This window comes from Puma concolor, chromosome D1, assembly GCF_028749965.1.
Source record: "Puma concolor isolate L17-30 chromosome D1, mPumCon1.1.hap2, whole genome shotgun sequence".
Classification (NCBI taxonomy): Eukaryota; Metazoa; Chordata; class Mammalia; order Carnivora; family Felidae; genus Puma; species Puma concolor.
This window is the reverse complement of record NC_141676.1, coordinates 105,589,218-105,604,026: the sequence shown is the minus strand read 5'-3', so window position 1 is coordinate 105,604,026 and position 14,809 is coordinate 105,589,218. Positions and strand designations below refer to the sequence as shown.

The 14,809-nt window shown below is 46.4% G+C and overlaps 1 protein-coding gene across 20 annotated transcripts in view; it reads left to right on the top strand.

Moving 5' to 3' along the window:
• The window catches only part of NCAM1 (neural cell adhesion molecule 1), a 314,921-nt gene that overhangs the window by 250,300 nt on the left and 49,812 nt on the right, over window positions 1-14,809 (top strand). For all 20 annotated transcript variants that reach the window (XM_086679089.1, XM_086679088.1, XM_086679109.1 and 17 more), the window contains exons 3-8: window positions 769-987; window positions 2,044-2,187; window positions 2,575-2,712; window positions 3,882-3,999; window positions 4,445-4,611; window positions 12,233-12,375. In XM_086679089.1, the coding sequence (XP_086535215.1) occupies window positions 769-987; window positions 2,044-2,187; window positions 2,575-2,712; window positions 3,882-3,999; window positions 4,445-4,611; window positions 12,233-12,375 (929 nt within the window). The remainder of the gene's footprint in view (window positions 1-768; window positions 988-2,043; window positions 2,188-2,574; window positions 2,713-3,881; window positions 4,000-4,444; window positions 4,612-12,232; window positions 12,376-14,809) is intronic.

Genomic DNA, 14,809 nt, shown 5'->3' with positions numbered 1-14,809 from the left:
TGGGCCCTGAAAGGAAGGCTGCTTCATTTCCATACTAAGCATCTGTGCACAGCCAGGCGGTGTGGCCTGCGGAAGGGCACCGCGCAGAGAGGCGGTGCCCAGAGCCCTTGTTCCGGATCGGAGTTGGAGACCACTAAGCAGTGGCATCTCCCCCTCCCAGGGGGCCCAGGGAAAGGGCGCATGAGTGGTTCTGGCTGCCTTCTTTGCAGCATTTAAGGAGAATAATTTGTCTGTCTGAGGTGGGGTGCTGAAATGACAGGCCAATGTGTGCCGGCAGATGCTAGAATAAAACTGGTTGGAATCCACACACCTAGACTAGCTGGTGTCTCATCCTCCTCTCTGGAGGCCATAATCTAAGCCCTCAAAAATCAGCTGATCAGTTGGCTCAGACTGGCTATGCCGTTGAGCTCCGATCCTAGACACTAACTCCCTTTGCTCCCTATTTTATGGGGCTGTAGCTCCTCATTTAGAGCCCGGCACACAGTAGGTCCTCAACAAATGCCTCTTCTCTTCCCTCCCGGGGTATTCTGAAAAATACTGGTGCGTGTGGTGGTTGAGTTCTTTCCAATTACTATAAGTAGTGTTGTGTACATAACGATCAAGCACAGAGTTAGGCTGTGTTGTGTCCTAATGTACATGGTCTCCCTCCCTGATCATCAAGCCCAGTGATCTCTTGTTCAGTAGCTCTTACTGAGAATCTGCTGTCACCCTGGAGGGGACTTTGTCTTTCCAACTTAAGTGGTTTGAAAATAATCTCTTCCTCTTTAGTGGCAGGAGATGCCAAAGATAAAGACATCTCCTGGTTCTCCCCCAATGGAGAAAAGCTCACCCCAAACCAGCAGCGGATCTCCGTGGTGTGGAATGATGACTCTTCCTCCACACTCACCATCTACAATGCCAACATTGACGATGCCGGCATCTACAAGTGTGTGGTCACTGGCGAGGATGGCAGCGAGTCAGAGGCCACGGTCAACGTGAAGATCTTCCGTAAGAGCTTCCTCTGTCTCCCTCCATATTCCCTGTCCTCTCCTTTGGCCAAAAGACACGTGGGCAGCAGGCAGAGTGGGATGGCAGCAGAGGGCCGGCTGAGGGCTTCTTCCTTTCCACTCCTCAAGTCTTTTCTGAGCTGAGCTAATAGGAGCTCCGACTCCATTTAAGGAGTTCTTAAATGATCCTTGGCCAACTCAGAACTCACAACCCTGGTTCATGCTGACCCCAGGTACCTCCCTCTGGCCTGTGTTCTCTAATTTCAAATTACACAGTTCCCAGAGGGCTGTTAAGAGTTCCCCATCCCTTCCCCAAGTGTTGACTGACTGTTGTACAATTCAGGTTTTCCCTCTTATTTCACTCTCCCCTGCTGCTAATGGAGTCCAGAGGCTCGGTGGGGTGTGGGGGATCATTATCTGAACACTCTGGGCCGCTCAGAGCTGGCAGTTCCCATTGTCATTGAAACCAGGTCTGGAGGTGGCATCTCATTACCTTGTTATCATGCATATACTCGTTGGCCAGTATAATGGTGGGTGACAGCTAATGGAAAGTATTGATTGCCGGAGTATTTACTGCCATTAAGCCTGCCTTTCTTCAGTTCTTCAGAATCCTCACTGCTCTAGGAAGGCTGAGTTTGGGGTGTCAGACAGAGTGGGAGACAGAGAAAGGACTAATGACCAATCATTGTAGACTAGGTGTTCTACCAGTTCATTCCACCTGTGCTTTGTGTTTCATTGGCACTACCCCACATGGCAAGGAACACTTGGGAAGGACTCTTGTTTCCCTCCATAGACCCTTTTCTACACAAAGTATGATAAATTCAGCACTCAGTGAACAGGCATTGATTGCCAAACATTGATGCCATATTCCCCTGATTATACCAGCTGCTTTGCCTGGCGTCTTGGCTACGTATGGGGTGGGACCCTGTCCTGTGCAACTGGGTATATGGATTGAGAGTTGCCCACAACTCAACCCAAGCAGTATGGCTCTAGCGTAAAGCAGTCTGCATGGGAGGACCAGCTGTTTCCCCTCACTCTTCTCTCGCTCATTTTCCAGAGAAGCTCATGTTCAAGAATGCACCAACCCCACAGGAGTTCAGGGAGGGGGAAGATGCCGTGATCGTGTGTGATGTGGTCAGCTCCCTCCCCCCAACCATCATCTGGAAACACAAAGGCCGGGATGTCATCCTGAAAAAAGATGGTGAGGCCTGAATTCCCTGGCAGCTGCCTTTCCCCCCAAGCTCCCCAAGTCCCCTAGGGTTTCCACCTCAGCCAGCCTCTGAAGCATTACAGCCCAGACTCAGATGCCAGTGTCCCCCAACCACATGCACTTTCCAGGTCCTGAATGGGTGTATGTCTGTAGCTTGTCCATTCAGGCACTTGACTTTCTCTCCAAAGAGAAAGACAAATTTCCAGTAGACTTTTGCTCTTGGCTGTATGTCAGAGCCAAGAACATATTCCTATATTTCAGCTTAAAGCCCCACCTGTAAGATTGCAGCTAGGAAAGAGGAAAGGCTCTGTGACCTGCCTGCAGATACCTGAGATCTCTGACTGATCCTTGGATGAACCCGCCTCTTGTCTCTTCTAGTCCGATTCATAGTCCTGTCCAACAACTACCTGCAGATCCGGGGCATCAAGAAAACAGATGAGGGCACTTATCGCTGCGAGGGCAGGATCCTGGCACGGGGGGAGATCAACTTCAAGGACATTCAGGTCATTGTGAATGGTGAGGAGATCCGTTCTTCCTGCTCTCTCCATTACTGCAACCTGGTTCCCCCAAATCATCCTCTGTAATTTCCTCTTTGGTCTATTAAATAAATCCTGTCCTGACTCACATATCCATCTCAGCTGAATCCCTCCTCCTTACATAGCCTCTGGTTTGTTTTGTTTTTTCCTTAATACACTTGTCTTTTGGGTCTCCCTCAACTCCGAGGACTTCTAGTGCAACTCTTGAATGTCCTTCATTGTCTTACGGAACTGGAAACTTTCCCCATGCTTACCGATAAATTCTTATTCACCCTTCATTGTCCTTGATGCTACTGTAATCATGAGGTTAGTCCTCTGGCTCAAAATTCAAAGAAAATATTATAATCAATTCAGTCCTCAGAATAGTCAGAATCCTGGGCCACGGGCTTATTAATTTTAATTTGCAGTGTCACATAAACTCACCCGTGGAATCGATCTGACATTTACAAGATGTTTACAGGAAATTATAATGTCAGTACTAAGAAAATAAGTAAATCGTGGTCGAATTGTTTTGGCTGTTGATATATATTTTTTGCCAAATTCTCCCCCTCCCAGTCCTTTTGGTAGAAACAGTTTGTGCACACGGTTGTTTATGACAATCCCAGAGAAATGTCACTCGGTAAGCTGACGCATTTTGAATTGGTATATTAACCATTTAGCCACTGAGAACAGGCTTTTCCGACTTTTTCCAGTATCAAGAGCCTCCTTTTGGACATCAGGTTCCACTTACCATGGTAGTTGTAAGTTTAATATGCATTGACTAAGAAAATATATAATGATAAATAGCTAGTATAAGTTGAATACTATTTCTTAAGTCGAATACTATTTTTAAATGAATAAAACATACTAATGTAGCTTCTAAAGCTGTATTGTTGGAAAACAGTATTATACGTTGCTATACATATAATGACATTCTGTATTGTTGAAAAACACTGACGCATGCTTGTGGGTGCCTTATTTATTCCGTTTAGAGTAATTATTTTGTACACGTCTGAATTTGGATCCCTCACACTAGCCCTGCAGCTGCCCGGGACTCGACCTCTAGGCTGTGACCCTCCGACCTGAGGTCCCCCGGATGTGCCTCTTCTCTAGGCCACTGGGTCCCTCCGGGTTTTCACAGCCACCCCTGACAGTTCTTCTTTCCTTCAGTGCCACCCACCGTCCAGGCCAGGCAGAGCATAGTGAATGCCACCGCCAACCTCGGCCAGTCCGTCACCCTGATATGCGATGCTGAAGGCTTCCCAGAGCCCACCATGAGCTGGACAAAGTAAGAGACCGGCTCGTGCCTTTTATCAGGGACTAGTGGAGAAGGCAACGCCACAGAGCCTGCTCCATGCTGGCATTTCCGTGGAACGGGTATGGGCTGCTTGGGAATATCAGCTCCGGTGTAGGATGGATCCTTTTCTGCAAGCTTCTCTTGCCTTGTGTGTCAGATCCCTTCATTTTCCGTTTGTGGGACAGAACCAGAGGGCGTGGCCTTGGAGGCCCTCTTTGGAATGTTTGTAGGTGCAGTTTGTAAGCCTTTGGACAGAAACAGAGGTTTGGGTGGAGGAATCTAAGGCATATGTGGAAGTACAGTTTGGTGTGTTGACTGTATGTGAAGACCGAGTCTTCCCCATGGGCTCGATCTGCATTTTATGGAAACTGATTAAAAATAAACATCATACCTCTGTGGTCAAAATCATGGTACTTTGCATTTCTGTACCAATTAGGGACGGGGAACAGATAGAGAATGAAGAAGATGACAAATACGTCTTCAGCGATGACAGTTCTGAGCTGACCATCAGGAAGGTGGATAAGAACGACGAGGCCGAGTACGTGTGCATCGCCGAGAACAAGGCTGGAGAGCAGGATGCATCCATCCACCTCAAAGTCTTTGGTAAGGACAGTTGGGGTCAAGGTCATTGCCCTGCCACGCTTCCTCTGACCCTGCACGCTCAGTCCACCAGCAAGGCCCTGTCCACTCTGCCTCGGAATCTGTTCCGAGTGCAACCGCGTCTGCCAGCTGCCCCTCCCGAGCCCGACTCCATGCCATCCACCTCCTCCCCTGGTCAGTGAGACAGGCTCCCAGCTGGTCTCCCACACCCCACCAGCGCTCCCTTTCAGCCCCTCCCACAGCAGCCAGAACGGCCTCAAGCGCCATTCCTTCCTTTAAAATTCTCCCATGGCTTCCCGTTACAACCAGAATGAAATCCAGACCGAACCTGAGCCGGCCCCTGCCTTCCTGGGCAGCCTCACCTTTCCTGCACTTCGCTCCTCACTCTCCTACCCCTCAGGCCCTCCTTCTGCGGCTCAGACACACCAAGCTTGTTCCTTGTCTTAGGGCCATTGCCCTCAATATTCCTTCTGCTTGGAGTGTCATTTCCCCAGATCTGCTCTGAGCCTCCTTCTTCTCCTGCACCGTTCAGATCTCAGCTCAACCCACCTTCTCGATGAATCCTTCCTGCACTGCCTTGGCTGACACCCCACTAACACCCCACCCACCTCCATCGAGCCCTTCTGTTGATCTTACTGTACCTTCTTCACCACACTTCTCAAACCTAAACTGGTCTCATTTACGTCTTTGCTTTGGGGGTTGAGTCGTACCTCCACTGAGGCTGTAAACTCCAAGATGGTAGAGTGCCAGCTCTTCTTTTCCTCTCCTGCTCTACCTCTGCCACTGCAAGCGGTGCCGGGCTCGTGAAGGCCCTTGGTGATATCACTGATCCCCAGGCCGACTGCCTGTGTCTCCTTGTTTCTTTCCCTGGCCTGTGTGAAACAGTGCCATCAAAGTCATGAGAAGCATCCCTACATCTCTCCTCTCTCTGTCTTCATAAACTCCGTTAGCTTCCATTCATTTAGAGCTGAAATGTGTTTTGACCTGGCCTTGGAAAAAGAATTTGTGGCAGAGAAAGGCTTAGCCCAGTGGCTGTCAACACTGCTCATGTTTTTGGTCCACTGTAGATGGTGCTGCCAGATGCCAGATAGGCAGCTCTTGTTCATGCGTCTCCCAGGTCACTACTGTGTGGGCCCAGGGAACCTGCCTGGGACCCACTTGTTTAGCCTGATCGAGAGCACCAATCCATGTTTGTAAACAAAGAGCTTTGAAACATCAAGTGCTTGTCTGCAATCAGACCTGCTAATCACAGGTGAATCCTCTCTATCTATTAATGACAATTGGGCTTAGAAATAGGTGAGCAGTTTGGTTCATATCAACCGGATATACTGGAGAGTGAAAGCTAATAATGGTCTTGGAAAATATGCTTGATAGTTTTTTTCTCTAATTCTCTTCCCCAGTTATTCTCATTTCAAGTCTTTCCGTGGTATAAAGACAGACGCCTTTGTTGATGTATTCCTTCATTTAACAAATATTTACTGAACGTCAGTGCTGCTGGATAGAGGGGCAACAGAGACAAGTCTGATGTCCCTCTGAGAGACACAAGGAGGGAGAGGAACACATAAGCATATAAACTATAATAGTGCCAGCCAACAACATTTGAGCGTCTGCTATAGGCCTAGCCATTGCCAAGCTTATGAGGATGAATAACGTGCTCTGTGTCTTTATCAATGGGCTCATGGACTCACACTGATGACCAACACTGATATTTTTTTTCTTTTTTTTTTTTGAATTTTATTTTATTTTTTTTTAATATATGAAATTTATTGTCAAATTGGTTTCCATACAACACTCAGTGCTCATCCCAAAAGATGCCCTCTTCAATACCCATCACCCACCTCACCTCCCTCCCACCCCCCATCAACCCTCAGTTTGTTCTCAGTTTTTAAGAGTCTCTTCTGCTTTGGCTCTCTCCCACTCTAACCTCATTTTTTTTCCTTCCCCTCCCCCATGGGTTTCTGTTAAGTTTCTCAGGATCCACATAAGAGTGAAAGCATATGGTATCTGTCTTTCCCTGTAGGACTTATTTCACTTAGCATCACGCTCTCCAGTTCCATCCACGTTGCTACAAAAGGCCAGATTTCATCCTTTCTCATTGCCACGTAGTACTCCATTGTGTATATAAACCACAATTTCTTTATCCATTCATCAGTTGATGGACATTTAGGCTCTTTCCACAATTTGGCTATTGTTGTGAGTGCTGCTATAAACATTGGGGTACAAGTGCCCCTATGCATCAGCACTCCTGTATCCCTTGGGTAAATTCCTAGCAGTGCTACTGCTGGGTCATAGGGTAGATCGATTTTTAATTTTTTGAGGAACCACCACACTGTTTTCCAGAGCGGCTGCACCAGTTTGCATTCCCACCAACAGTGCAAGAGGGTTCCCGTTTCTCCACATCCTCTCCAGCATCTCCTGATTTGTTCATCTTGGCCACTCTGACTGGCGTGAGGTGATATCTGAGTGTGGTTTTGATTTGTATTTCCCTGATGAGGAGTGACATTGAGCATCTTTTCATGTGCCTGTTGGCCATCTGGATGTCTTCTTTAGAGAAGTGTCTATTCATGTTTTCTGCCCATTTCTTCACTGGGTTATTTGTTTTTCGGGTGTGGAGTTTGGTGAGCTCTTTATAGATTTTGGATACTAGCGCTTTGTCCGATACGTCATTTGCAAATATCTTTTCCCATTCCGTTGGTTGCCTTTTAGTTTTGTTGATTGTTTCCTTTGCTGTGCAGAAGCTTTTTATCTTCATGAGGTCCCAATAGTTCATTTTTGCTTTTAATTCCCTTGCCTTTGGGGTTGTGTCAAGTAAGAAATTGCTGCGGCTGAGGTCAGAGAGGTCTTTTCCTGCTTTCTCCTCTAGTGTTTTGATGGTTTCCTGTCTCACATTCAGGTCCTTTATCCATTTTGAGTTTATTTTTGTGAATGGTGTTAAGAAAGTGGTCTAGTTTCATTCTTCGGTGTGTTGCTGTCCAGCTCTCCCAGCACCATTTGTTAAAGAGACTGTCTTTTTTCCATTGGATATTCCCAACACTGGTATTTTTAATGACAGTCCATTGTAAGGACTTCATAATGGTGATGTGCATGGTGTTTCATAGAAAAAGAGGATGTGTGGTCCTGTGGGACAGAAGTCAGAGAGATTTTCACAAATGGTGTGCTATTTCACAAGCAAGGGCTTCCAGGGTGAAGCAGGGAGGGGGCATGGGCAAGGACCTCAGGCCACACACACACAGGCACAGAGGCAGGAAGGACTCGTGTTACGTTGAATGTGAGCTCCTTGTAGATGGGGACTGTGAACCCCCAGCTGCCAGGACAGTGCCTAGCAGATCTTAGGTGCCAGAATTTGCATAAATGAAGGAATAGCAGTTTATGTGAATGAAGCACATGGTATATGGCAGGGGGAGGAGTCCAGGAATGTGTACCCATCACTTGTCTTGGGAAATTCTTAGATATTAGCCCCAGGAGGTAGTAATAACACCCAACACGAAGCAAGTGCTTGTAGTATGTCAAGCACTGTGTGAAGTTGTGTCTATAAACTGACTCTTACTCCTCAGCACAACCCTGTGAGGTAGATCTCATTATTGTCCTTACTTTACCAATGAGGAAACTGAGCACAGAGAATTGAGTGACCTACCCAAGGAGCCAGGATTCAAACCCAGGCAGTTGGCTTTGAGGTCCCTTCCCTGACAGTGGGAGTTACTACTCTGTGAAACTCAACTCAACACATACTGCCTCTGAATTGCAGATGGAATGCAGATGCTGAAGTTAGTGCGTGCTCTGCCTTGCTCACCATGGGCAACATTGTTTCTCTGTAGAAGTACACTCCCTTCTAACTTGGCTGGTCAGGAGCAGAGCTTGGCTTCTCTTCCAGGCCTCTCTGCTGCGGGGAGCTGCCCTGGGAAGGAGGCGTGGGTAGTAAGTCAGGAGCCTCGTGGGGCCAATGTAGAGGAAAGAGCTGGAGGTCTGGGGAAGGAGGTAACGAGGCAGGGAATGTAGGATGCAGGAACTGAGGCAAGGCACCATTTGTCATTCTGCCCGCCTCTCCCACCACACATCTCTCGTCCTGTGCCCCACACACACACACACACACACACACACACACACACACACACACACACAGTTTCTTTCCCGAGATCGCACTGGGAGAACATATGTTAGTCCAGAAGAGTAAATAGAGGAGAAGTGGCCAGACTGCAGAGACAGGTAAGCAAATCACCGGCTCCTAGGGACCCCATCCGAAATGGGAGTCCTCCTCTATGATATCCAGGGGAGGGTTTGCATTGCCTCTTTGGAGTAACCTGGTGCCTCGTGCACACACCCCTTCCCCTCTCCATTTCACATTCTTAACCTCCTCTTCTGCCTCCTTTGGCCTCCCTCGGTTTAGGGGATTGGTAGTAAGGCCAAGGTGGGGGGGTGGCTAGTTAGGGCTCCATCCTTCTTTCCTCCATCCCTCTCCTTCCCCTTGGTTTGCCATGGGACCAGCACTAAGGAGAGAAATGAAGAAACAGGCTCCCCATTGGCAGCAGAGTCGGCAGCAGTGGGGCAGAAGAGCAAAGAAACCAGCAGCTTAGACAGTAGAGAAGCTCGCAGAACTCCCCTGATTCCAGAAGGAAGGCAATTAGTATGTATGGAGCATATCTAAATTAGACACTGCCGTAATTGTACCTTACTGACATCATTTTTTCCTAAGAAGGGGGCACGTTCTAGCATGCCTTGCCCTAGTTATCAGCCAGAAGCTCTTTTTACTAAGTAGTTACATCCTACCTGTCTTTAAATTTGGCAGTGAATTTCCATTGCTTTTCTCCCCATGGGCCCTTCTAAAAAAGTATTTTTGTCTCCTCGTATTCCTATTATGCTCGCATGAATGCTCTTGAGGCCTCATGCTGCCGTGGGCTGAGGCCAGTTCACCAGTGGGTTTGCTTCACTGACCCCTTAGGACCAAAACAGCCCTTGTGAGTTACCACACAGTATAAAGCCTGGAGGAAGGTGCGCCTGGTCATGCCCAGCCTCTCTGTTCAGACAAGGTCTGAACATCCAGAGCCCTCCTTGGGCTGGGGATGCAGGAGTCTGGATTGGAGTGGGAATAGACAAGACCACTCCTTAGTGGTGCGGTGCAGAGCCATGGGCATGCTGGAAGAGGAGAGCCAGTGTGCTTGGAAAACTCCCAAGGACAGGTGTTCTCACAGGAAGGTCCATGGGGAGATGTATAATGGGACAGTCTGAGGCATTAACTCCCATAGCAGCAGGTGGAATATAAAATGGGGATCCAAAGTCAAGGGCCCACAAAAGACATTAATTAAGATGGTACAAGTTCCATCTGAAGATGAAACCTGGAGCTGTTCCTTTAGATCCTGAGGTGCAGAGGGAAATGACCCTGCATCTGTCCCCGTTGGCCTGATGATGCCCACTGTCCCAAGGTAATTATGTAGAGAATCCCTTCTCCCACTCAAGGGTGTCCTGATTTGGACAGGAAATTATATTGGTATCCTATCTCCAAGGCAATATTCTAAGCCTTCAATTACTTCTCGCAAGAGCCTTGCTTCTGTAGTGCAGAGAGGTTAAGTCATCAGTGAAAAGCTTGCCTTCCTTCCCAACAGCCCTCTGTAGACCATCTGAAATTAGCTATTGTTAATAATATTTTTAGTAAGAATACATTTTCCTTTTTTCTAAAGATGTGTACAGTGGGCCTTTTGTAACCCACCAAACCAAACATTAATAGATGTTAACTATACCTTGTCTGTCTTCTGTTAACCTTTTGCTGCCAGGACAAAGTTCAGGGGGTCAGAAAAAGGCCAGCAAACACCGTCTAGGTCACAACATCCATCGAGCTTTCAAGAAGCCAAAATTCAGCCTTCCTATACTGCCTCCAGACCTCAAAACAACTGTCCAGTTCAGTGAATTTGGTCGTTAGGCTGAATTTTATTTATTTTTTAACACTCTTCAATCTGTGATTTTAACAGGGTAGAAATTCAGCTTTTATCTTTGTGAAACCTCCTGTCCAGCTACATTTAACACTTGGTCCATTCGATATGAGTTGTGACCACCTGGAAAATCCTATTTATCAAGATAGACACAAAACCTTCCAAGGGAAAAACCTCACTCAACTGGACTCCATCAATTCCAATTTGTGATCATTTGGCCACATTGGATTGAGATGTGCCTATGTGCTTGCCATCAAAAGATTTGCCAAGCAGGCTGGTTAGTACAGATTAACTGTGGCAGAATATTTGATCTATAGGGTAGTTTTATATAGAAGCAGATATTTGCTACAGAAAATGCACAGCCTTGCCAATGCTTTCTCTTTATTAAAGCAAAATCGAGCGCCTCAACTTGTAGGATGTATATAGGCAGTAGTTCATTAACCTACTTGGGGGTACCGTATGAATGTGAATGTAAAGGAAATGCAGTTCTTTCCAAAATTATCCGTAAATTTGATTTATTTCTCTTTTGTTTGTATATCTAGCCTGGTCTTTCTCCTCCATTAGTGAAATAAGTTACATTTGTGTAGTGTTATCTTTTCTCTTCCATGGAAGGTTTAGCAATTTCAGAGTATAATTGTTTTAAATCAGGAAAAGTCAATTTTCTCTAATGTTTTAGCATTTAACTCAGCTTTCGAATCCTTGTGTTTTCTTGCATTACCCAAAACATTTGGAAAATGAACCCATCTCATCTCCTTCCCATCCCAGCCCACCCCACAGCCCCTAACCCATCACTCACCATATTTCCTTCCTGGAGTCAATGCGAACCCAACTCCGCCCTCCAGCAAGACGCTCAGAGTCATGTCAGCACCTTCTCATCCCCTCTTTTGTGTCTTGCCATGCCTCCTTTGCCCTCTGTTCCCTTGGCACTTCCTGCGAAACCTGCTGTAAGTACCTCTCTCAAAGCTGACCTTCCCCATCTGTCCCCCACCCCAGACCACCCAGTTCGGGACTGTATTAAGCCACATCTGGGGCACGGCCAGAACTTCCAAATTGGTTTTCCCACCTCAAGGTTTCCTCCATTCTAAATCATCTTGAGTTTTTCTAGATTAACCTTCTTGAAGTACAAATGGCCATTTCATTCCTCTCATCAAACACCGCCAGTGGGCCTCCGTCAGCCACCCAAGATCATTCAAAGCAAGTGTTTTAGCCAGGCAGTCATGATCTCTGTGTCTGGGCCCAGCATCGCCTCCCCCTGCCGTGATGTACAAACACCAGCTCCTGCCACACTGCCCTCTTCCCATGTTCTCGCTTCTTTGCTTTCAGTCAAGCAGGTTTCTACACTTGGAATGACTGTCTCTATCCCAAAGTTCCATGTGTTGAAAGTCTCATGGCCCAGCCAGGACACTTTCCCCTCATGAAGGTTCCAGCCAGAGGAGCGATCTTCCTCTGCCCCGCACCTTCTCCACCCACTGCCCTTAGCACTCTTACTCTATGGGATCTTATTTCTCTGGCTGTCACATCAATGTTGTTGTATGCCCATTTGCACACTCCTTGAGGATTCCATTCTTTATCTCCTACAACACCTAGAATAGGTTCTTAACACCTAGTAAGCACATAACCTTCGTTGAATGGGTGCATGTTGTAACTTAAACCCAGAAAGCGGAAAGATCAGATAGACTCATTAACATGTCTTGTCTTTTCAGCAAAACCCAAAATCACTTATGTAGAGAACCAGACTGCCATGGAACTAGAGGAACAAGTCACTCTTACCTGTGAAGCCTCAGGAGACCCCATTCCCTCTATCACCTGGAGGACTTCTACCCGAAACATCAGCAGCGAAGAAAAGGTATGATGTCCCCCAAGAGTTTCAGGGCCATGGGATGCAGGCTCCAAGCAGATTGTGTCTGCCCATGCCCCGTTCTCTTCGATGAGCCCAAAGATAGGATGCAGGCACCAGAGGCCATGCCAGGTCCTGTGGCCTCCGTCCTCCAGCCTGCCTGGCTGTGGCCTCACCAGTGTCCCCTTACAGTGGAAGGACCACAGTTTCTTGCAAAGATTTGCAGTGTTGTGATATTAGTGGGCATGGTCAAGTTAAATGTTCTGGAGAGGAAGGGGGTAGTGATTTTGGATTATGGAGCTATGAGGTGCAAGGAAAAGCCAAGATCCTGGTGCCCCAGCTGTTCCTACCATCATCACAGGGGGCACCCAGGGAAGTGTCGCCCAGAAATAGCGGGGATCAGAATGAGCCCTATTAATTCTTTTCCTTGTGTTTTGTAGACTCATGCTGTACATGCACTATACGCACAAAAGCTTGGTTGCCTTTGTGTCTGCCTGTATTTTCGGTCACATTTGGATATCATTTTGTTCTGAAGGCAAAAATAATTAGCAGTTTCTACATGATGATTATTCCACTGGGTTCTACAGTACATTCACTGAGAGTTTAAGCACATGGCAGCGACCTTCTTGGTAAATTGAAATGACTGGGAAAATTTAGCTTTAAAGCATGTAGATTTATAGGCCCCCGGAAAGCTATCTTTATTATTGACAATATATAAAAATTTAGATAACCTTACGTCATTGCAGCCCTTTGCTGCTGAGTGGGCCAAAAACAGGAGGAAGAAACAGCTTGGTTTCAGAGCAACTTAAACCCTCTTATGGCACATCTCCAGTCTCCTCTCATATACCCTCTAGTAATGGGCTTCATTTTAGTTGGCCAAAATTTTGTCACCTATTCAGGAATAATGGCCTTAGCCTTAAAGAACATTTATAATGGATTGCTTATTGACCTGAATGTCAAAAATGATAGATCTTCACTCTTCTGCCTGCCTAAAGGAAATCCCTAGAGAGGGTAAACTAAAATAAAGTCAAAAAGAGATAGTGTGAAATGCCAGAGCCATGTTTGGGATTTGCATTTGAGGATCTGATTTCTGCCCTGTTAATAGAAAGCAAACTAAATCAAAAGGAATAGAAATTGCTGTTCCAAAAAGCCCATTATTTTTTTTTGCAAGTTTTACCTCCACAGTTGAATTCCACTTAACAAAAACTCAAGGAACTGCTAAGTATTTTTGAGACTCACATATGCTGTTTGATATTGTGAAAACCAACCGGATTAGGAAATGTGGTGTTTACTTGGATACTTTCTTTATCAACATTGGAATTAAACCCTAAGCTCAGATTTCAGCTCCCATCGTGTGTGTTACATGGATTGAATGTACATTTCAGGGCTTAAACCACAGGGCTGCTGCTCACCAGATTTTTCTCTATCAGGCTTGTGAGTAGATTTGTCCAGAATGAACCAGTGTATATCGTTGACCTACAGTAAAGGACAGAAATAATATCTATCCCAGATGAATGATGCTTTTAAATTCATTGTCTTTTCTAGGAATAGCTCAACATCTAAGCTATACCAGAAGGGCCATTAAGATTTGTGCCTACCCTAAGTTCTTTAATAGGTGGTCACTTCTGCCTTCTATCTGTGAATTCATTTTTACAGAAAGAGAACAAATAACCAGGCACTAATACACACTAATACTTACTAAGTAGTGAAACCAAAGGTATCCAACAGAGACCATCTCAGGCCAAGTAGGTACTGTATAATTCAGTTATCAGTGTAGATCGCTTGTCTCAACCTGAGATAATTATGGAAGGCCAGCCACATATAGTGCATTGTGGTTCCTTTTACTACATACAGACTGTCTTCAAGTCTACTTGACGTGACATTACTGGAGCATGAGTGAATCGATATTAGAACAAGTCCTCCAGACCAGCCCGTGAGATGACACCAGATTAACACACTTGCCTAAATGAACCCCTGCATATAAAAGTTGCCATTTCTATCAGTTATATATTGACATCAAAGAGGCTTGCTCTCTGTCCTACACTGGGGATAGCTAGTAATTAGTAGAACGAAGATGGCCTATTACAGGTGCCGGTTGGACTCCAGGTAATAAATTTCACTTTTACCTGGCAGCGGCCCGTCATGTTCTCCTCCACCTGAAGGTGCGTCGTATACAATCAGGTACCAAGATGATTAGAGTCACTGCAGCATAGAAGTGAGAGAAAACAGTTGGCTTTTTACAATCAGGCTGATACACTAAGCAGATAAAAATAGCCACTTGTGTCTAACCGCGGAGGCCAGGAAGTCTCCTGAGAATTAGACCGTGCAAAATGCTGGAATCATAGAAGGCAGGAAGGGAGGCCCTATTCCAGGTTGTCTAGTCTCACCTGGCACTCCCTTGCCAGCATATCTGCCAGAAAACCCCATGGCCACTCCCTGAAGG